Raw genomic sequence first — 24,530 nt, forward strand, 5'->3', positions numbered from 1 at the left:
TTGTGTACAGTAAAGAGAGTGAGAGTCACTGTGAAGCTCAGAGGCCCACAGCTCATCTGTTCTGTGGCTTTATGAAATATATACAGCAGCAAATGGATCGCTTGTTCTCATGTTTTATACCAGGGGTCCTGTGAGGGCCACATAACTTTTCCCTTCTCTGATGGGGGGCCGGGGTCAGTTTGTAACAGAAAAAGTGTGACGATCGCAGGGGTGTCTAAACATTTATTGTTTTCCAGAAAGCCACACTTAACCAAATATTAATAACCCTTTCTGGGATCTTCACAGAAAAAAAAGTCAGGAAATAAATAATAAAACTATTTCTGAAATAAAATTAAAATAAAATCAATAAAATTTCAAAGATTTTTTTTCTGGGGGGGGTTTCAGATAGGGGCACAGACTGCAGAAGGATGGAACAGAATGTCACGTTCTATGCGTGTATTAGTCTCAGAGCCCCCCCCAGAGGGCACAGAGCCCCCCCAGTGGACACAGAGCCCCCCCAGAGGGCACAGAGCCCCCCCAGTGGACACAGAGCCCCCCCAGTGGACACAGAGCCCCCCAGAGGGCACGGAGCCGTCAACATGTGAAAAGCCTGAACGCAGAAAACCAGACGACTCAGAGAAAATCTCCATAAACACTTTACATAAAGTACTTTAAAATGTTCTTCCACCATCATAAAACCACATAAATCATGCTCCAGCCATCTTAACCCCCCCCCCCCCCCCAAACCAACCCACCCCCCCACCGCCGCCGCCGCCATGCGTCACACTCATGGGAGTCGGCGCAACTTTGCTTTTGCTCTCGTGGATGTGAAGCACGGCGCGGCCCCGACCCGGATCAGCACCTGCCCATGCAGCCTCAGGCGGGTCAACTACCAACTACCACAAAGCAAACTACCCATCAGAACATCGCTCCAGATGTTCCTGACTGTAGTGCAGCAGGTCGCTCTACAGTCCCGCTGCTCAACACAAACACACTGTATATTTATACATCTAGATATTTACATGCAGACGAGCAAACACACTAACACGTCCGCTTCCTCGTCCCCCGGGCTCAGCCGGGCTGTGGTGGCTGCCAGGAGGGTCTCTGGTGGCACCGGGCTCGTTTGGACGTGTGTTAGTGACAACTGGAAGCTGAGGCGGCGCTCTTTTGGTAACCATGGCAGCGTTTGGCTCCACATTAGAGCATCATCTCCCCCCCCCCCCCAGCGATGATGACCTTCACTTCAGGAGTCCTGTAGCTGCTTATGGTTGGTTCTTTCTTTTTGTGACGCTATTTTTTAAACTATTTTAATCCTGAGATACTTTAAGTCAGCTTGTCCACAGTGCTGCTAAAAGAGCAGACCACTAAGAGGATATTACTCCCTTCGATCCCCATAAACTGAAACTCTGTGTCCTGTGTCTGTGTTATAATTCTGCAGTACCACATACTAATCATTGTTGTGTACAAATAAACAGCAGACGTTTTCTGGTTTTGTTTCTCAAGAGCTTTCTGTCTCACCGTCATCCACATATAAATATTTCTGCTTGTGAGCAGCTCTGTGCATCGACTCGCTAACTGAGAACCTGCTCAGAATCAGTCTGTAGTTTGGATTTAAGACGCTCGGTCAGTTTCACTTTGTGCGGCCAAACATTTCGAGGATTCCCTGTTTTGATTCGAGGGAAGACGACGTCCATGTGGAGCTGAACGCAGCCTCACGGTGACTCAGGAGCCACGTGGGGACGGGTTAATAATCAATACAGCGATATATCACAGTCCAGCCTGCGATACCCAGACGGACCTTTACTCCAGGATGTTGTGCATCCCTTTGTCGCCTGCATGATGCCACTGTTCTGTAGTCACATGCTCTTCAGGTATCACAGATGGTTTAACTCGCAGTATATCGCAGAATCACCACTTCAGTGATTCTCCTGTGATTTCCCAACACCACTGCAGAGAGCTGCTGCTTCATTCACCTGGTCGACACCAGGTTTTAGGATTTATGACACATTGGGGCTGAACTACTGCAGGCGGCTGACTCCCTTCAGCTTTTACTGAATCCTGCAGGATACAGTTATGAAGGTGAGGAAGCTCTGCTCAGCTTTTAAACAGCTCAAACGTCGCCCAGTTTCCAGTTGTCACCGTCACGTCACTACTGCCACCTCCATCCATCTCATGAGCACCTGGCTGCAGGACGCTCAGAGAGCAGTTTGGTTTTTGGATTATTTGGTTCCCAAAGATTTGAACCATTGATTCACTCATTATCTAAACCGCTTCCCCTCAGAGGGGAGAGGGCAGATTCAAACCAATTATCCCAAATTTAGGGGGGGATGCAGGAGAGATTTTGACCACCACCAACCCTGGGAGCCCTGAGGATGAGGGAGGGGAGGGGAGGGGAGGGGAGGGGAGGGGAGGGGACATGCAAGGGGTGGGTGGGTGACGTCTGGGATCTCCTCGTCGATCAATCATTCCTGTCGGAGAGAAGCAGTGTGTCTTTAAGGGGTTGCAATGATTTCCTGTTTCGAAATAAACAAAACACAAGTAAGTGGTTACGCTTTGGACGACTTCTTGTTTTAGATTTTAAAAAAGGAAAATAAATAAAAGAACAATAAAGGCGTCCGCTGGTGGGACACAACAAGCTGCAGGACACATTTTAAAGTAGAACAAGCAAGTGACAAACAGATGACACGTGATGTGATCAGATTACTGTGGCGCCTGTGCTGCATTCAGGACACGTAGGAAATAGGAGAAAACTCTCCAGGGGGATTCAGACAGTAAGCCAAGTGTTCCCCTTTATACTGTTTGACGTGGAGCACAGAAACAAACTCCCCCTCTACACTCCTCATCAATGCAGCACAAGCACCAGTAAGTCTTCCTGCTGTACATGTGAACAGAGAGCAAACACACTGATGTTAAACGGCGGATTGGAAATCAGGCGACACAAAATACTTTGATTTGAAAAAGCACAAACCTGCAGCAGAACCTTTTTACCACAAGGTGGCGCCACATTACACATCACAACAAGTTTGTTTTTACGTTTATGTAAAGGAATGAAAACAGTGTTTGTTAAAAGAATGTTTTAAGTTTGAGAAAACATTTAGTTTTGTCTCATTTTATTCATGCAAAGACATGCAGCAGAGTGTGTGTGTGTGTGTGTGTGTGTGTGCAGTTAAAGCAGCCGCTCTCTGAATGTGACCCCCCCAGTTCACCTCGGATTTTATTCTACCCCCCCACATGCCTTTACTTCTTTTCTCCGTCTTCTCTACGTTTTGAGTCAGAAATGAGTCAGAAATTAGAAGCAATTAAAAAAGAAAGAAACAAACTTCCTGTCAAATGTACTTTTATAGATTATTATAAACCCCCAGCCTCTTTATTACAGTTAGTAGAGTTAATGATCTGCATCGAACACGTTTACTTTCCTTTAATCTAATCTCTAATCTCTAATCTCTTACCCGTTGGATTATTTCTCCAGTTCTCTCGATGACGATGGTTTTGGCTTCTTTGACGGGCGACGTGGGCTGGTAGTCATCGCTCAGCAGACCGAGGATCGGGTACTGGTGCCTGTACCTACACACACACACACACACACACACACACACACACACAGCAGGGTGAGATAATATGTAATAATATATAATATGTACTCTGGTGTGTGACGTGACGTTGCACCTCTTGGTGATGATGGTCTTGGTGACGTTCTTGGAGCTGTCGCTCCTCTCCTGTATCATCTTCCTGATCTCCTGAGGGCCACAAGAGGTCAGAGGTCAGAGGTCAGAGGTCAGCAGGCCCAGTGTCCGTACAGACGGTAGGTTTAATTCTGTGTCTACATGGTAGTATCAGTAGTTCCTGTACCAATACGTGCTTATTCTTTGGTCTGACAGTTTCAGATTAAAATGATTTTCAGACTTCTATATTTAAACATAAAAAAGGTTTTGGAGCTGATTTTCTTAATCTCACATATTTCCAGTCTTTGCAGGAACTTACTTGCAGATGAATTTCAAACAAAACTGGCTGTTGCTTTTTGTTTGTGTGTTTGTGTGAGAGAGAGTGAAACTTTAACAAAAGGCATGTCACGCCAGCACCCTGAGGCGTAAAACAAAACATTCCTGAGGTTAAAAGTAACTGACAGCCTTCAGTTCTGCTTCTGGTCAGAATGTGGTCGGACCTGCAGGGTGAAAACTCCCCGTCAAATAAAGAATCAAAGATCTGCTGCAGACCTCCTCCTGCCGAGTGATGGTGGTCTGCCGCTGCTCCAACACGGTCAGCAGCTCTGAGATTTTCAGCTGGAGGCTCTTCTCCGAGGAGGACGACCTGCTGCTGCTGCTGCTGGCCTCCGTCTGGATCTTCGTTATCTGGGACTGGAGGGAGGACGGAGAGCCACGAGGGACAAACAAGTAAAGAGACAACAACTCGTCTTTCTTTTGTCTTTGTGGCTGTTTACATATCTATCTATATAAAGCTGACTTCACTGAGCATACAAAGGGCTCTGTGGGTTCAGTCTGGACTCATTCTCACCCGCAGCCTCTGGATCTCCTGGTCCTTTTCTTGTCTCATGGAGTCCAGCTGCTCGCTGTACTGACGCGACAGCTCCTCCGTCTTGATGTGGAGCGTGGAGCTGTTGGCTTGGCCTGCCAGCTGGAGGACAGACGGACAGGGAAAGACAGAAGAGAGACGATCATCACCTCTGTCCTCCTTCACTGAGCTTCTAAAAGCCTGTTGTCACATAAATCATCAGCTCACAAAGTCTCTAATAAGGACATTTGAATCCCTGTATTCGGTGATCTTGTCGGAGCTTTGGCAGGAGTCCTCATTTAAATCGATTGATGTCATGCATACTTTAAAAATAAGCTGGCGTGGAGACAGAAATGTGTGACTGACGGCGTGCGACGCGCTCCTACAGCCTCGGGGAGAGCGAGGAGCGTGCGGTGGTGTGTCACCTTCTGTCGGAGCATCTCGTTCTCCTTCTCCAGCGCCCTCATCCTTCCCTCCTGCTCCTTCATCTTAAACTCGCGGCTGGAGTCCGTGTTTCGGCTGCTCGTGAGCTGGCTCTCCAGGGAGCGCTGGGTGGCGCTGGTTTCCTTCAGGGACAGCTGGGGGGGGGCGACAACACACAGGTTCACAGTGTAACTCAACAGGCGGCAAAAATGATTACCAAAACTGTCCGTTACAAACATGAATCAAAGTTTGCAGACCGATGTTGTGCTCATAGCCACTGTGACGCAGGCAGCTGAGTTTTCTTGATTAAATGATTAAATGATTAAATGATTAAATGATTAAATGACCCATGTTTCAGGTGCACTGGCTCTGCAGTGGTTCAGATCATCTGAATAACCTGTGTGCAGCTTGTCCGACCTCCTTCCTGCTCATGTCTGCACAGCGCTCCTACACTTTGGACCAATCGTATCACAACTGATAAATGTGGAATTATCCTTTAATATGTCTGCTGACTTGTTTACCCATGTCCACACACACACACACACACACACACAGGTTCTCTGCTACATACGTGTACCTTTTGATAACATAATGGATGTGTGTTCACATGTTTAGTTTAATAGTTTATATTGTTTGTTTCGTCTCTCTAAACTTCTACAGACACGAGCTCCCGCTGTTCAGGATCTGTAGTGAAATAAGTAAATACATCTTCACCTTCAGGCAACATGAATAACAGAAAGCACACATACACACACACACACACACACACAGGTGTACTGTACCTGCAGCTGCCTGTTGTTGTCCCGCACGGCCTCCAGGAGGCAGTCGTACTGCCGAGCCTGGTCGGCTTTGAAGCTCAGATCTCGCTCCAGAGACTCCTTGTCGCTCTCCAGACGCTGAAAGCACAGACAGTCAGACCTTCGTGTTCGCTGCACCGTTTCATGTTCACACGAGGATCAGCCACACCTTTGTTTTGCATTGCTAATTGTACGTTTTGTGACTCTCTCTGGATCTCTGGTCATGTAGGTGGAGGATTAGGATACCTGCACTCGCTCTGATGCTAATTGTTTCTGTTCAGGAATGCAGACGCACATACCGCTGGCTCCACCACACTGTTACTGTCTGGCCCGAAGCCTCTACATGATTCAAAGTGCTCGATTAGGTCACAGAGCTGCTCATAATGAGCTGTGCAGCCTGTGGGGATGTGCTGTTCTGAATATACTGACGTAACCAACCGTCCTGAGCAGCGCTGTGTTAGAAAATGCTAAAACTATCATATAAAAACCTCCCGCCAGAATATAAAAGAGTACAACCTTGACCATGATCTAAAGAAATGCACCAGTAATAATAATCCAACAAACATATCACACAGTTTAGGATGCTGAGATGCTGCTGATGTGGCTCTGGCTCCGTTTAAATCCACAATTACAGTTATGGTTCATCACTGGTCTGTAATCACCCCAGTTCACATCTAAGCTCCTGCTGGAGGGTGCAGCGAGGGTTCAGTGACTCCGCTGGCGTAGAAATGTTCCTCCTTCTTACCCGCAGGTCCTCGGACATGTGGAGCAGCTCCTCTCTCAGGCTGCTGAAGGTGGACAGCAGCAGACGCATGCTCTTATCGGCCGTGAGACGAGTCTGACGGAGAAAAGGCACACAGAGAGATGAGCAAAGGCTACGGTGAGCTGTTTGAACCTGCAGCCACATCCCACAACTGTGACACATTAAGAAGTAAAGGATTTGAAGTGAAGTAAAAAGAAGCCATCTCTGTTTTAAGCTGCTCTTATGACGCCTCACTCACAGGACAGTGAGTTATAGTGACACAAAATTCACTGCAGGGATGTTTTTTTTAATTGGAAAGAGGATCCAAACTCTGTCACTCACTTGCAGCAGGTAGCGGATTTGCTGTTTGGTCAGTTCAGTGGCTCCTTTGGGGAGCAAAGCCTCCACCTCCTCTCTCTCCACCTGCACACACACACACACACAGAAACAAGTGAATAAAATCACCCCTTTAACACTGAAACTAGCTGCGTGTTTTCCATCCTGATGAATTCATCTTGTGTTCTTGATAAGATCTTTTTATTTCAGGCGCTACGGTGACGTGGCCCCCGGAGGAAGTTGTGTCTGCTGAGCTCTCCTCAGATCGACTTATCAGATGCGTGTGGTGCCGGTTTGTTCCTCACCTTGTAGTCATTGCTCGGGTCCAGCTGGTGTTTCCTGCAACACGCAGACAGGAAAGACAAACAATGAGCACAAGCAGGAGTGACTGGAGAAAACTGAGGGGTGTGTGTGTGTGTGTGTGTGTGTGTGTGTGTGTGTGTGTGTGTGTGTGTGTGTGTGTGTGTGTGTGTGTGTGTGTGTGTGTGTGTGTGTGTGTGTGTGTGTGTGTGTGTGTGTGTGTGTGTGTGTGTGTGTGTGTGAGCATGACTGATGGTTTCTCACAGTGACTCATGAGTCTTTAAGTCTTTATCCAAACACAGAGACAGAGGAGTGTGTGTGTGTTTTGTGTACTAAAGGTCCCATAAAACTTTCAAACATAAACATGTGTCCCTGGTTTGCCTGCTCTGTCCTCCCTCTGCTATCTTTTAGTAAAAGTGTGTGAGCGCTTTACTCAGATTCGGCTCCCTTAATGATGTCATTAGGTGGATCTGTTGATCATGTGACCTCCTGAGTCCACCTCGCTGTCGGCCACAGTTCTGTCCTCCCGCTTAGAGAAAGCTGTGGAGCTGAGAGCAAAGCGAAGCCTCCGAACAGCTGCAGTGACCGATAACGTGTCGGTTTAACCACGTGAAGCTGCTCTTCAACTAAAACAAGCCTCTACTTGAAAATGAGCAGAATATTTTACACATCTACGTCTATTCAGGAAAGAGATACTGGAGTTTGTTTTAATAGTTTTATGTGACGTTGCAATCATTTCATTCACAAACATGTCGTTTAGTTTTCATAGAAAGGCTGAGAAATGTTGTTAATGAGGATTTATACACATTTGGTGTGTAGTTAAGGCAGCATGGTGTGAGCAGGAGTGAACACACACACACACACACACACACACACACACACACACACACACACACACACACACACACACACACACACACACACACACACACACACACACACACACACACACACACACACACACCACATGAATCACCTGGTGGTTTCCTGTAACTACCTGCCTCATGCAGGAAGTTCAGCAGCGACCAAAACTGAACATTAAACCTCTTAAACGCCATAAAACTGTCGTTCAGACGCAACAACCTCAAATTTCCCTTTTTTGCCAGCTCATGTAGAGGAAACATTAAGTCACCAAACACATCATTCACCAGTTGGCCTCCGTGGGAGACAAACAGAAGGAACCACAACGGAGAGAAACCAACCGGAACTCACCTTTAACCTGTCGGAGCACGCTGCTCACGATACTGTACCAACCCAACCTGCCAAGACAATATCCCACGGCTGTCTAGGGATCTACTAACCCACATAAAGACGTCAGGAGCTCAAAACCAGACTGTCGATGAGATCATCTCGCAAAAGTCTTTTAGTTATTCAGGGTTATGAGATTAAACCTGTAAGATAAACGTCCAATAAGAAAGCATCGTGCTCTGTCACCAGTTCAGGTGCAGCCTTAAGGTTTCCCACTCAAAATGTACATCTGACCACATAGTTTCATCTGTTAAAGATCTTATATTGTAATATAATATAAATATAACAGTCCCCTGAGGTACTGTCCTCGTTTATTGAGCGGCTCTCTTCTTTTTACTCTCCTCTGACTTTGAGGCAGATTGAAAACCAAGAAGAAGGAAAAAGCAGCGTCTTACTGTCCGCGGATCTTGGACACGTGCTCGGAGATGCAGGAGTGGATGTCACAGTTCTTCCTGTAGACCTCGGCCAGCAGCTCGCCGAAGTACCGCGTGTCCAGCTTCGTCGGCGGGGGCGTCGCTTTCAGCTCGGCCCTCACCTCCGCCCTGGAGATCTTGTGGATCACCGGCACCTGCTGTACGATGTTGACGATCTCCACCTCTTCCACTTCCACCATCTCCTCCTCCTCTTCTTCCTCCTCTATTTCCTCCTCCACCTCCTCCTGGAAGAACCAAGCAGAGTCATTTTGATTGAACGTGACATGTTCAACCTGCTTCTGTGCTTCTACTAATGTTCTTCAAATGACTTTTTTACCTTCTCGTGTGTCATTTCAGTATAATATTTAACTTGTGTTGTGTTTGGCTCAGGTTGTGCATTACAGTAAACATCCATGATGATATTTGAGAGTTTATATTTTACATGAACACCAAATATAACATTAACATTAACATTAGCCCTTTAAAGGCTAAAGGCACAGTGTAATGGAATCCACCAACATACTGATATATCTGTGATGATAACACGCCATGAATCAGACTGACCAACTTATTGGGCAACTGCTAGTTTGAATTCATCCCAAGTGGGTTGGGTGGGGCTGTGATCAGGCCAGTCAAGTTTTCCTGCACCAAACTGGCTGGATTAGTTCTTTATCAGACTGGCTTTGTGCAGAAGGGGCACCGTCATGTCTAAAGGGTGCAGGGCCCTCCCCAGACTGCTCACAGAGTCTGGATTATTCTATGCTGTAGCTGAGAGGCTGTCCTCAGGTGGACCTGCGGGGCCCAAACCAGGAAAAACAGGCTTAAAGAACATAAAACTACTCCGATGATTTGGTGGTAAATCACCTGAGGTCCCAGGATCTCCACCTGCCACCCACCACGAGGTCTGAGCCAAACACACCCATCCCCTCCTTTTATCTACACGTAGCAACGCAGTCAAACATTTGTTGCATAACCTGTTATCTAACATCACGCCGGGCCGAGCTGAGCTGAGCTGAGCTGAGCTGAGCTGCCTGCTGTGTGTAAAGCACTTTCCCTCTCTGCAAACACCCGTCTGTCAGACTGGTGCTTCACGCCAACACTGTCTGTTTGTCTTGTTCCTCTATTTTTAGGCCCCGTGAAGCACTTTTGTGACAAAACGTGTTAAAAAGGCACTTTTTTTTAAATGATTTTTCTGGGTTCCGCCCACCAGATCAATCATGTTGTAGCAAAAACACAACCTCGTCTGTCATCACCAGCTTCTCGGCAGGTCCTCACTGTGATTAAGGCTTTTTTGACAGCTGTGTGTTTGTTAATCTACACTTTGGGCCTTTGACACATTTTTTCCAAGGGTGCAGCTGTTTGTGTTGCAAGGTGAACAGCTGGAACAAACCCCCGAGGCTGCACGGGGCCCTCGTCCTTACCTGCCCCCTCCTAAATGCCAAAGATCGACTGGACAGGTTACGCTGAGAGTGATGGTTTATAATAAGTAGCTTTGAGTACGTGACTGGAGCCGTTTAATGTTCCTGTCAACAAAAACATGTGAATTTCTCCTGCATGAATAGCTAGAGCATCTGTGTCCCAGCATGCATCTGGTCTCAAATTCTGACTTTTGACCCAATAAACATTTTACAAGTTCCAGACAGACAAGTCAACTCCTGCAGGCGCAGAGCTAAATGAAGAGTCTGAGCGGCCAGAGTGTTCAATAAGATTAGAAAAGAAATAAATTGTACAACATTTATAAATACAACCAATAAATTGTGAAATAATTCGACATCCTATTGATACTGAGCTCATTATTCTTATGAAGCTTTATGCTGTTAAATCATTAAGACCATGATTTCAGATTTAATGCAGTTCTTTGTTTTTCATTACAAAGGTTTATTTCATGATCTCATTGTTCCCCATTACTTTTCATTTTATTTCACTTCCGCTTCCAGATTTAGTTTTTCAGGTTTTTTTTAGAGCTTCAGATAAAGTTTAGAGTTTAAGCTCAGCCTCCTTAATATCTACAGTCAGCTTTCCTGATACTCAGCTCTCGGTATGAGATGTTAGATTCCTTTGGATTCATCTGAGAAAGCAGAGACTAAGAGAGATAAACATGTTTCTGAAGTCTTCCACACTGATGATGAGGAGGATGATGATGATGCTTCAGGTTTGTTTTGTTTTTTTAATCTTGGTTTCAGCCCTGACAAGAACAAACAGAGACACAAAGCCAGGACATTTAGTCTGATGTCACGCCTTCTCAGGTATCCAAACAGCGTCTGAGCAGAGCGGTCCGGCCAGATTCCACATGAGCTCGGGGGAAGAGTTTTCCCAGCAGCTGAAGTTTACACTATGGTGCCATTGGAGGGCCACCAAGGCCCACATGGGGCCCTGCAGCACGCCATTATCACGCCCTCTGTCCAACACTGTGTCAGACTGGTGCTCGCTCCTCTCTGCTGATTATTGAGAGCAGCATAAAGATGGGAACCGAATATTAGAAACATGCATGTGTGTGATTTAACAACCAGAAATGTCAAATATTTTATGGTTGCAGCCTCTCAAATGTGTGAATCTGCACCTTTTCAAGGTTTCACATCATCGGAAACTGAACATTGTGACAGGATTTTTCCATTTTATCGACCAACTGATTATCATTAGTGATGAAAATAACCGTTAGATGCAGTCCTGTCCCTTATGTAACGTAATCAGGTGTAATAATGACCACAAAGCCTCAAGAAAGCTCAACATTACAAGCTTCATGCAGATAAAATGCCAGGATTGTTGAATCTGTATCTACATGAGAAGTGTTCCTGAAAAACTGGTTGTTCAGTATAAAGGGAAAAAAAAACCACTAAACGTCTCCTGTTTCAAAGTGTTTCTGAGTATCACGGCCTTCTGAACTTCCCGTAGCCTCCTAAAACACAACGCCACCGCTACCAGGAAACATTTAGCGCTGTTTTCATGAGCAAACGAGAATCAGGGGAACTCTGTGGACGGGAGGAACAATACAACACAGACAGTGAGGTGGGAAAGGGTTGATTTCCACACAGAACTCCAACAAGCTCACTTATTGTGAACTTTGCTGTTCGACTTGCTGGGCAGGAACCAACACTAACAGAAGCTGGTAGGAATTTGATTCCTGCAGGGAGCCCATTGTGTTCCTCAGGACAAATAAGTAAAGTGAGGTTTTCTGGACTTTGAACAAAATGGTCACTCGCTGGTTCAAATCCAGGGTTTGTTCTTGCGAAGCCTGATCGCAGCGGGGGCCAACTCAACTAAATTATCACAGAGAGCAAGATCAGAAATGTCTGTCATGTTTCAGAAAGGTCTCAGGTTAAGTATGAGTCATTGAAAGCACCACAGAAAGGACACAGACTAAATGGCCCCCCTGTGGATCTTCATGATTAAAAGAGCTCACTGTGTCTGAAGCTTTGCTCTAAAGCCAGCGAGTGAAACCACACAGCTGGTATCTGAAAACCCACAGTTTGCTTCATAAGAGTGCAAAAGGGCACTGCAGGAACAAAGGCTGGCACCTTTAGGGCGAGGTGATCACATGGGGGGGTGGGTGTGTCCCGGGGCCGTCGTGCCAGTCATTCCTGCAGAGAAAGGGAGAGCGACAGGCAGACCTGAACCGGCCTGGACGCAAAACAGGTCGAGCACGAGTGTCTCCTTACCACCAGCAGATATCAGTCCTGAGTATTTTAGGGTAATAACTTTCTTTAAAATGTCGGTAGTGAAGATACAGAACCCATCAACTGTTTATTCTGATGCTGCTTCAAATCACACTTGACTTCATGACAGCGTCAGAGAGGACGGCTAAAACCCCAGACTGTACACAGCAGGTCAAACAAGTGTTGAACACGTCGCCATTTGTCTCAGTGAATATATTTCTAAAGGTGCTACTGACACAATGAGATGATTCACCAGACGTTGGTGACAAGCCATGCAATCAAACCAGAGATTAACTTATGTGTAACAATGTGAAATGATGCAGGGAAAAAGTATTGAACACATGAAGACAGGGAGGTGCAGAAAAGCCAAGACACCAGCTGAAACCCATCAGTGATTAGAAGCTATCCTGCCCCTCGTCAGTGCACATTAGCATCAGCTGGTTCAGTCCCATCTGACGGCCTTTAAAAAAGAAACATCCCATCATGGGTGAAAGCAGGAGAGGCTTTAAAACCTTTCATGGTAATCTGAAAGTTCAAGTTTGTAAAATTTGCCCAACAGTGGCAGTAAAAGAAACATCTAAACATCAGCTGTACGTCCTGCGACCTGCAGGACGACACTCAGAGGAGAGACTTTTTCACAGTCCCGACAAAATCACGCTGTAGTGACGTCCCTGAGTTTGGGAAGCGCTGACCTGAAGCTGAACGTGTGTGTGTTGTCCTCTCAGAGCTGCAGCGTTAATTTTCAGGGATCACAAAAACACCTCGGGTCGCCTCTGACATGGTTTAATAATATTCAGCTGAGCTGCAGACGCTAAATTCCAGGGAACCACAGCCGACCTGAACTCAGACTGCTGTGTAGAGTGTGAGGGAGGTTAGAGCTGCAACTGTGTGTGTGTGTGTGTGTGTGTGTGTGTGTGTGTGTGTGTGTGTGTGTCCATGTAAGGCAAAGTGACCTAGAAAAGCGTGAGAGCAGAGGGAGAACAGAGCAGCCACTGGTCAAAAGGAAGCACTATGAAAACACGACATGAATAACAGACCCGTCACTCACCTGCCACCTGCCAAACAACACTGATCATCCCGTCAATCATCCCGTCAATCATCCCGTCACACTACTGACGATAAAGTTTCATCTGTTTTTCGGTATCTTAAAACAGGGAAGACTAAAGGTTGGTTGCACCGTATTTTAAAATCAAGTCCATTCATGGCTGATTTGTGTTTTAAAAGTATTATCAGTGTTAAAACTGACTCCTGCCGACAATAATTATAATACAACACCAACGTAACAACTGATTAATCATTAATGAAGCTAAATATTCCATTAGTCTCTGTTCCAAATGTGAGATACTGTCTGTGTCAGACAGAGCAAACAGAAAGAGGAAGAGCCTGGAAGCTTGTTGGGGTTTTTTCTATGATTTTATGAAACTGTAAATACTTTGTCGACTAATGAAAAATAATCAATAGACGACTTTTTAATGGAAAGAACCAACAGCTGCGGCTCTAATTGAGACTTTTCTGCAGCACAGAGCCGTCAGACAGCGACAAGGTGAAGAGCTGCAGTAAAAGGTTCATTTCCTGCTTCCTGTCTGGAGGTCAGACCTCCTGATGGTAGGATGAAACAACAGGGGGCTAAAAAAGAAATCACTCAACGGCTTTTCCCCAATCAGGAGCCGACTGATCTCGTTTCACAGGTACAGGCTGTGAAAGGAGCAGAAACATGATCGTCAGACTCATCAGCATCATCGCCTCACCTCCACCTGTGTGTGTGTGTGTGTGTGTGTGTGTGAGTGTGTGTGTGTGTGTGTGTGTGTGTGTGGTGATGTAGGTCAGTGTGTGAGCTCTCAGGACTCAGAGTAACCATAGAGGCTGTTATTGGAGAGAGAAGAGTCACTTTACCACACAGGCTCATTTCTGTGTCAGTATTTCAACCTGCAGCTCAACTTTTCTGAGATTCAGTCTCCTGTAGTTTTTCTGTAGTTTTTCTGTAGTTTTTTTCCACTTTTAGGGAAAAATGCTTCAGAAAACGCTTGTAAAACGTGGACAGGTGTGTCTGCAGCACGTTGCCAGAGCGCATGTCAGCGTCAGTGTCAAGTTAGATAAACAAACTTCGGCGGGAACTGGCTCGTCGACGCAGTAATGAGGCATCATTTCAGACTCAGCTCCAGTTTTAACATGCAGAGCATATTTGTACGGATTCATTCCCCACGTTCATCCAGAAAACTAAAAAAAAAAGAAGAACATATTTCCCACACAGGCGTGAGAGAGGTACCACTCTCCTCATCCAAACCATTCCCTCAAGCTTCAGAAGAGCCAGCTGTCTTTTATTTAGAACGACTTTCATTCATCCACAAACTAAAAAAAAAACACAATGGCACTCAAGTCATCGTAAATCAGCCGATTTCTTCGATCAACAAACTTCTTTAGCAACTACGGCAACAGACGGGACGAACTCTTCCACAACGAACAACCGAATCAGAATTAGTGATCCACCACAGACCCATCTCTACACGGCCGTGAGCTGATGCAGACTGATGCACCATAACTCGGCTGACGTGTGCTTATCAGCTGCAGACAGCAGAGCAGATGGCAAACAGATGTGATACAGATAAAAATATAGTGATAAGCTCAGCCATGAGTGTGCAGACAGGTGGAGACACTGCAGGAACAGCTTCAGTCAATATTCTAGCTGTATTTGATCTGTCTGTGAGCCTGTGGACATGTCAAAGGGGCTCATTGCTGCGTTCCAGGTGTGAAACTGTGAATTTGTGGAGCTTCACATTTCTGTTGGAGTGTAGTTTTTCTTCCGTAGCTGTTACAAATCAACAGCAGCATCAGGAAGAGTTGTGTGGCATCTCCACACCGAGCATTAACAACATGACGCCCCTCACCACGATGCGACGCAACGCCCTCCGTCTCTGGCCTGTAATTACAGCCGAATGCCTCACATACTCTGCAGCCGAGAGAAGCGCCTCCGAGGAAGCATTTAGTCACACTTGCATAATCTGTGACAGCAGCTGGAGAGAAAAAACCTCAGAACTAAAACTCGGCTCATTTCACCCACACGGGAGCAAACGTGTCTGTCAGCTGTTTTCTCCAGCTTCAACCTTTCACTCAACGCCAAAGTCCTCGTTTACACAAAGTCAGAAGTGCAAAGTTACTCCTGCTGCCGTCGCTTCGGGTCATAAGAGGTTAAATATACGACATGTGGTGGAGAAAGTGCTCAGCTCCTTTTCTCTGTAGTACTAACACCAATAACTAAATGCCGGCTTTGTTTTGTCCAGCAAATAGTACAAATCTAAAAGAATACATCTAAATTGTTGTATATTGTGTTCATAATTTAAATTGTTAAAATATTTAAAAGCAAAAAGGCAGCAAATCCTCTCATTTTCTGTAAATCAGTTACACAACTTCAGCTGCACTTGTATAAACTGCTGGGCATGGCTGCACCGGTGGGCCCTGGGCCCCCGGGGGCCAAACGGCTCCGGGGGCCCCTAAAAAACAGCCTCAGCACAAAGTCACTGTTATTAACTTTGCCAAAGAGCCCCAGAGGTCCCAGACAGAAACCAGCATGATGGGTTTCAAGTAGGCTACCCCACCCCCCCTGGGGTAGTTTAATTCATACCTGGATCATATTCTTCAGTTTCTTCACAACATTTCTGTCCAAAAACCTTCATTTATTAAGTTTCGGTAATAACTGTAGTGAATTCCCTCTGAAGTGTGGAGGAGTGAATGTGCAACACAACAGATGTTTTCTTCTCCTCAGTGCTGTTAAACTTTAAAGACGCTGATCAGGAAGGAGAAACCAAACCATCTGGATGGAGGTGAAGCTGGAGCAGAATTTACAGCTCTAGAAAACTACGAGATCAAACGTAGAACAAGTCCACCAGAGCACATCTTTACATGTTTACAGGGAGAGTATTTTAATTTGCTGTATGTCAATACATCCCAACTTTTAGTAATATATACAGACTTATGTCCAGACTAACTGATAAATTGCTAAAAAGTGCAATAAACCATAAAAAATTAATTTGTGTTCCAGCGTAGGAGGCGCTGTGGATCATAATGTTTTTGGCGTGTGTGATTAATGAAATCCTGGGATTTAATGTGCTGCTGTGAAGGTTTCCACTCTCACATTCAGATCTTTACATTTCATACACTCAAGAATCAAGAGAATAACTGGTGGGTTAATTGACAGAGAAGTGACCCTCAGTTGGTTTGAGCTCAGCTCATGTTTCCCTCGTGGCACAAGACCAAACACATACAACCAAGCAACCAAACCAAAAGCTGCACAACAGTCGTTGTTTACTATGTGGAGTCCAGATATACACTTTAATGCACAGAGTGTATCTGGAGTTTTGCTCGTTTCTAAAACTGGTCCTCCAACTTTCTCCTGCTTTGAGAAAACGTACCACAGGTCAGCTCACCGTCTGTCACCTTTATCTCGTCTGGACTCTGAGCTAGAAAAGAGGAACGAGTTAACCGGCACTCCTTTAAACTCAGACTGATCCTCTGTGTTCATCAATCACCAGCAACAAGTGTGATCACAGAGACACTAAGCCTCTCTGCTCTCCTGTCATGCTCTGATGATTCTGGTTATTAGAAATCCGTCCTGAGGCCAAACCCTGTGACACCAACAGTTTATCAGTGTCATACGTCAGCCTTCGACTTCGTCATGACGAAGACCTCCAAATCTACCTGTGCTGGCCACAGGGCGAGCTACACTCTCTTTGTCACGTGAAAACGTCTTTGCCTTTTTGTGATTACACGTGTGTGTGTGTGTGTGTGTGTTTGCATCTGTAATGTGTGTTTAAGTTTTAGTATCACTTAGCTTTTGCTTGTGTGTGTGTGCAGAGCAGCTCACACAGTTCCCTTCAGGCAAACAGAAACACTACAGCCAAGGATTTACTGTTCACCTGCTCCCCACCACACACACACACACACACACACACACACACACACACACACACACACACACATAAACACACACACACACACATAAACACACCCACACACACACACACACACATAAACACATATTTTAAGCACTTCAGCCCCTCCGGCTTCACCAGGGGGTTTGTTTTTATTACAAACATGTGCTGTGAGACGAGAAACATCTAAAGAAGCCGAAGATTCAGAGGACAGAGGAGCTACAGGAACACTGAGTGATAAAACAGCTTCTGATGACATAAAAGAGTCAGTGAATGATAGATAACATATATATATGGTATATATATATATATATATATATATATATATATATATATATTATAAATAAAAGCACAGAAAATGAACTAAATGTGAGAAACTGACAAACAGACTGAAGCCCAAATGACTTTCTGAAGACACAACAAGACGAGTGGGTGAGAACAGATTAGAGGCAGCAGGACTCTGCAGATGATTGAAGGGGAAAGATGAAGGAGAAATACCAGATAACTGCCCTTTTGGACCGAGTGTATCTTCTGTGTCTTATCTCGGCTCGTTGATTTATTGTGTTTTCATTGTCTTTCAAACTGTCTTGCAGCCAAAAGAAGATTTTCTGTGTTTGTGGGACAGCGAAGACACGAACTAAACAAGCCTGACAGATCATCAGAACAGGTGCTATAAAGGGCAAATATTCATTTCAGGACAGAACAATTATCTGATTCATCAATTAGTCCACTCATTGACAACAATTTCAGTCATTGAGGAAGAAAAATGCAGCGCTTTAGTATCTCAAATGTGACAATTTGCAATGAATTCATAAAAAGCTAAACATTAAATGGAAAACTAGAGCGGTCAGTCAAACAATCAGCCCTGATGAAGTGATCAGCCAAAAGGTTTACAGTCTACAGACGTCGCCAGAACATGATAAGTTTAATGTTTTATACTTTTTATAATATTGGATAGTGTTTATATGAACGTGTTATCATGCTTCTAAAATCAGACTTGGGTCTCAACGAGTTCTCTGTCTTTAAATAAAAGTATACATGTAAATATAAAAAGACAAACAGCATCAAAGCACCGTCAGCGCCGCCATAAATTAGAGCCTCCCTGCTTTGACAACAGCCATATACATACATGATGCTGCAGGTTCAACCCAAAGGAATGCACCCGCCCTCAGCTGAGGGCCTGTGGGAAGTGGCCGGACACACCCAGCCTCGATGGTTTGTCAGTGTTGCGACAGTTGATGAAGCAGCGGCTCTGAACAAAGTGCTGTTGTAACAGCGTGGACGAGGAGGCGTGAATCTCCCCTGAGCAGGCTTTTTCTTTTTTCCCTTTAGAAAAAGACACTTGTCTTGTTGCGCTACTGTACATTCACACACCGACAGGTTCCCATGTCGAGGCTTCACGCTGATGGGTGTGTCTGCAAAGAACCGACAGATGGACTCCACACCCCCACACCCCCCCCGGCAGTTCTCTCCCTTCTGTTTGCTTTTCATTTTGAAGACAAAGCTCCATAACCCATCGCAAGATTACACTTTGAGCCATGAATCATTTGGGGAGTTGGCACAAACCGCACGGCGCCGACACTGTGATTTCTAAACGTTCAACCTCAAGACACTCACACAGGAAGACACAGGAAGAAAACTACCACTCCAGGGAGCATTTCCAGGTCTAATGGACTTGAATCTGGGCAACATTTGGTTGAAAAATCCACCTTTTTACACGTCTAAGTTACTCAGAGTCCACTCTGTTAGGAACACCTGAACAGTAAATGCAATCCAGTGGACTTGTTCTGTCCTAAAGTCTATGACGGCGTTCACTTTCTCACCTGTCACGACAAGTTACAGGCTCATTTGCATGTTGTGTTCACTGCTGTCTGTAGTCTGCCTGCCAGGGCTTCCACGTGAAGCGTCACATGTTTTCTTTTGTTTTTTTATACGGTAATAGATGTTTGGTTATTTAGGATCATCCTAAACTTTAATAAGCATGGATTGTTTGTGTTTGAGAGAAAAAACTAAACTGAGGCAAGACTTAACAAGGTTTTAGCTCCAGAGGGTTTTTACACTTAGTGACAAGACACATACTTGTTTGGTTGCCAGACTTCTGCTTTTCTAAAGGGTTCACATTAGGAAGGCTTTTATGGTGAGATGAATCTGTAATTTTACGTGTAGTGTGTGTGTGTGTGTGTGTGTGTGTGTGTGTGTCCTTGCCTCCTCCTCAACACTTGGCTCGGGGCTCTTGATAGGACTGGACGACTGGCTGAAGACTGAAGAAGACTTCCTGCTGAAGCTCTGAAATAACAAAACAAGGAGGGAGAGGAAAAGAGGAGGCCGTCAGATTTGAACTGAAAATAACAAAACATGGGCCTTCGGACCACTAAACACAGAAGACGTGCCGTCTTTTTCATCCTTTAGTTTGGAAAAAAATGTTTTAAAAGCAAAGCAAATCAACAAAAAGGTTTGTGACGACTAAAGCTATGAGTCTTCACTGCCTGGTAAATCAATTCAGCTCTAAATACCCTCGAGGGGCATTTAGAGGTGAACCAGCCTGCAGACAAGCACGTAAGAAGATCATTTAAAGTATAAATATGATATTGGTAAAAGGCCAAATCCTCAAAATCTGATATTGTGTCAATAAATATTCATTCATCGGTCTACACTCGAGGCAAACTCGTGCCCAAACTCCCCCAATTCTGGGCCCATCGACGGTCGCTGAGTGTGTAATTCCTCGTGTTTCTGATGTATAAATGTGGTTATTCGCTGCAGAACATGAGTTTCACTCCTGAATCGGCTCCTTTTAAAAAGTGCAGTATGTCAGATCAGAATGACGATGACACAACATCAGCTATGTGTTCTGAGTGTTATTAACCGCCCAGCCAGATGTGACTGAAATGATTAGTAAAATAAACTCCAGTATATAAAATTAGGCGTCAGAATCATTTAAAAAAACTCCAGTTGACTCATAAATGTGAGAATTTTGACTCAACTTTGAGTTCAGTCCTAAAATTGGGGACTTGACTGAAACTTGACTTGACAAACTTAAGATTTAACTTGTCAAACAAACAGCGTACAGCACGTCACTGTGATGCCCACGCCATTCCTTCCAAACCGCAACGCAGGAGAATCAGATTTTGCCTGTGAAGCTCACAGCGTTAAGGAAAACAAGCAGACGAGCTCCTTCGGCTCTGATGTCACTCTGAAGGCATTAACGAAACCCAAAGCTGAATCAGAGCCAGTGGGACCAGGTACCATAACAGAAACTGGAAACACAGATTAAACAAAGATAAAGGACAGGGCAATGAGGGGAAACAAGAAACCGAACAAGCAAAGGAGGAGAAGAATCCCTGCTGCTCTGATTAAAGCCACTTTATTCAGGTGATCGTTGCAGGCGGAAGAATGTGTTTGTCTTCAAATGTGAGGGTGTGCCGTGTCAGAGGAGTCAGACGAGGTGTGGCGCCGCCTCCCTATCAAACACTCCACCGCGGTGAGTTAGCTCTGACGCAGCAGCAGAGAGAGAGAGAGAGAGAGATGAAGGCCAGCAGGGCTTTAGTAGGGACAGGAGAGGACGGGGGGAGGGCTTCTAAATGAGGAGGATTGGACCTTCTCATTAATAAAGCCACAGCAGATTAACTGGCAAAGGGCAGGATCAGTGAATGTGAGCAGAGGCTGTTAAATCCACCGTGGCAGGAAGCAAAAAGAGCCAAACTTTCCAACTACATGAGTTTTTACTGCATCGTTTTGTGCATGAATGAAGCAGCCACGCCTCATTTTAAAACTATAGAGCCTGACATGTGTGCTAAAGCTCCTTCATTCATCATCTCTAATGTCTTTTCATCACAACATGTGTCACTACAGATCTGGAGGCCGCCAAACTCCATGTTCCAGTAAATGTTGTCAAAGCACGCCGTTTAGATTTGGCTCCCTTTGTGATGTCACAGGGGGATCTGTTGATCATGTGACCTCCTCCAGCCCGTCAGCAGGCCGACTGAAAGCCTCCTGAACCCACCTCGCTGTCCGCCCTCGTTTCTTCCCTCCCTAACAGTCAGCTCCTGCGAACACGAACATGTTGAAGGCGAGAGCGAAGCGGCGGATTGTTTCCGTTCAGACAGACGGGAAACATCTGCAGCAGCCACGTCTGCTATCAGGAAATAATAATAGATAGCGCACAGGTGGGCTGCATCACCTGGGAGGATATATATATATATATATATATATATATATATATATATATATATATATATATATATATACACACACACACACACACAACAACTCTAATCTCTAAACTCTGCTCTCAGGATGTGGAGTTTCTGGCTGTGAAACGTCAACAAAACACTATTTCATTTCTGTACTGTGATTAAAAATAACAAATAACGAAACTGATTGATTGATTGAAGTCTGTGTTAAAAAGAAAAACAGATCTGGTTGGGGGCGGCATGGCATGGCAGCCGTTCTGTCTCCAGCCAACCAAAGGATAAACATTACAGATGATGGATGGATGGAAATCTGAGCCAATACAAGTCGTCCAAAAGCCAAAGTTATTCCGTTTATCATCATGTACGACAAAAGAGAAGCATTCAGTCCTGATATTTGAGAAGCTGGAAGCAGCAAATGTTGTTTTCTCCTTTTGAACAGTAAAACCTGTGCCTGAGGAAGCTCAGCCTCCTGCCCGTCACGCTCACCTGCTTGTCTCTGATCGCAGGCCGTGAAAAGTCAGAGCGCAGTGTCAGAATTAAAACGCCTCTGTCACACAGGAAACATGCTTACGCTGCAAAGTGGCTCCCTGTGTTTTCACCACTCGGTCGGTCGGCCTGTTTTCCTGCTCGGACACTGATTAGTGAGTGCTTATTACACGCTGGTGCAGTTAGAACTGCTGGATGATGAACTACACACTAAGGAGCTTCCTGTTTCTCAGTGTAAAGAACCCCAGCATCAGTTTCCCATCAGATATGCAGGAATTACCTTTGTGGAATGAAAATGTGCATCTAATGGATCCTTCTGTGTCCAGCTGACATGTAATCACTGCTGTTTGTCTTGTTTTACACGTATTACGTCGATATTCTACACTCATTTGTGAGTTTTGTAAGTCTGTGTGGAGAAAAAAACAGCTAAACAAACAAAGTTAAAGGAACATTCCCCCATGTTTTTGCACTGTTGTTGTTGTAACTTCGCGTCTTATACAGTAAACAGGTATTAATTTAAGTGTGACTGTTGGTGTGCATGGTGGTATTTAAAGCAGCTTGTGTGCTGGTTTGAGTTTCACTCTTTCCCTGCTGGTGTTTTTCTCTCAGTGTTCAGGTCATTAAACTCTTGAGTCGCACTGTGAAGGTCTGGATGCTGCTAAAGGTGTTGAAGAGGAGAAGAGGGGGCTCACCTCCATCGCGCTGCTGCTGCTGAGCTGCTGCTGCTGCTGCTCGAACACCAGGTCGGACTCCTGGCTGCTGACGCTCAGGTGCTGCATGCTCTGCAGGTAAACCGGGGACACCATCTGCTGCATCATGGGCTGCTGCACCATGGGCTGCTGCATGAGGACGTAGGACTGCTGCTGCACGGCCTGCTGCACGGGGATGTAGGACTGCTGCTGCACGGCCTGCTGCACGGGGATGTAAGACTGCTGCTGCACGGACTGCTGCACGGGGATGTAGGACTGCTGCTGCACGGACTGCTGCATGGGGATGTAGGACTGCTGCTGCATCGGGACCAGGTACCGCACCGTCTCATAGGAGCCGTTCGGCAGCGGGGACACCGCCCCGGCAGAGATCACCGTGCTCCCGGCCTGCGGCTCCGGAGAGGCCACCTTCACGGTCCGGTAGGTCGTCGCCTTGTGGGTCGTCTGGACAGACATGTTGATGGATCAGGAGCGGTTCGGCTCAGACCCCCTCACTCCTAAAAGCCCAGAGAGGCGCAGCGCAACAGGCGCAAACTGCTGGAAGTTTTCTCAAAGCGGAAAAGTCACAGCAGGATAAAAAAGCTCGCAGGATCCTCAGGTGGGTTTTTCGGCTGTGGAGCAGCGCACAGGTCTGACTTCCTCCTCTGAGCTCGCTGGAGAGGAAAGTCCGGTCAGAGGAGTCCTTCCACGGAAAGGAAGATCAGCGTAATAACACCGAGGGAGGCGCCTCTGTGTATGCAAATCCTGCTCTGAGCATCGGAGGTAGGGAGGGAGGTAGGGAGGGAGGGCTCTCAGGAAGACTGGGGCTCTAAACCGGCTCTGTGGTGTCTAAGAGCGCTTTAATGACACGTTTGCATGAGAGCAGTCATTGTTTTAGCAGAAAATGTGTGCAGAAGACGCAGCAGGTGAAGAAAAGGTGAAGCAGCCGCTGGGTGGAGACACTGAGCCACGAATGAGACACCTGAACAGGTAGAGACACAGCAGAGGAGGAGGAGGAGGAGGAGGCCTGCACATGTTTTATTTAGATTTATTTAGGTAAAAGTGCTAATAACACGCTGTAAAAACAAATAGCAATAGATAAATTCATAGCACTGTGAAAAAATCCTTAAAACTTCTGAAATGTTGCTTCATCCTGCCTGATAACAGAGTTTATTGTTGTTTATTGACACTAAACAAATGTTGTCCAGTGCAGTTTAACCATAACTATTTATTTATTTTGCATCCTTGTGTTTATATTGTCTATTACGTGCAGTTTTAATGTTTTCTGTGCATTATTTTCTATTTGTTTTTATGTCCCTTGTTTCTGAATGGTACTTTTACAAATTACAACTTTATGTAATTGCGGCAGTTTACAGCTTGATTTGTTTATTTCATGCTGCTATTTATAACCAATCAAGATGGAGCCAGTTATATATTTTGTTGTTAATGAAATAAATAAATAAAAATGGTAAGCGCAATAAGAGTTTGATATGCGAACTCCCGCGATATGTAGCGAGACCTGACGAGATCTCCCCTTCACCGAGGAGGAAGTGTTTTTTTTATTAATCGGACACAATAATGGCTGCTCTCCAACATCGCCGTTGTTTTCACCGTGGACCAGTCGACATTGGAGGGTCACTGATGTTTCAGTCGTCGCCCTAAAGCCGCCGTTATCTCCGGTGAGAGCCAATAAGGCACATTGTTCAGACAGCTCGGTGTTATCAAGCGCCGTTAGCCGCCAGCGGTTTGGCATCCTCTTGTCCTTCAGGCACCGCTATCTGTAGCGGAGAGACGCCCGCCTCCAAATTCCACTGACAAAAATGCTAATTGGACCGGTTAGCGC

The 24,530-nt window shown here is 45.6% G+C and overlaps 1 protein-coding gene across 1 annotated transcript; it reads right to left on the bottom strand.

Annotated features, from left to right (window-relative positions):
• Positions 1-784: 784 nt before the first annotated feature.
• pof1b (POF1B actin binding protein) lies at positions 785-23,299 on the bottom strand. The gene is made up of 13 exons (XM_070844107.1): positions 22,694-23,299; positions 19,531-19,611; positions 8,730-8,992; positions 7,092-7,125; positions 6,793-6,873; positions 6,454-6,546; positions 5,694-5,807; positions 4,914-5,066; positions 4,492-4,611; positions 4,194-4,334; positions 3,646-3,716; positions 3,429-3,543; positions 785-2,492 (listed from the first exon to the last, which is right to left on the bottom strand). Exons 1-13 carry the CDS (start codon positions 23,162-23,164, stop codon positions 2,472-2,474), a joined length of 1,758 nt encoding a protein of 585 aa, XP_070700208.1. The 5' UTR covers positions 23,165-23,299; the 3' UTR covers positions 785-2,471.
• Between the last annotated feature and the right edge of the window lie 1,231 nt (positions 23,300-24,530).

Source organism: Pempheris klunzingeri, chromosome 14 (assembly GCF_042242105.1).
Source record: "Pempheris klunzingeri isolate RE-2024b chromosome 14, fPemKlu1.hap1, whole genome shotgun sequence".
NCBI lineage: Eukaryota > Metazoa > Chordata > Actinopteri > Acropomatiformes > Pempheridae > Pempheris > Pempheris klunzingeri.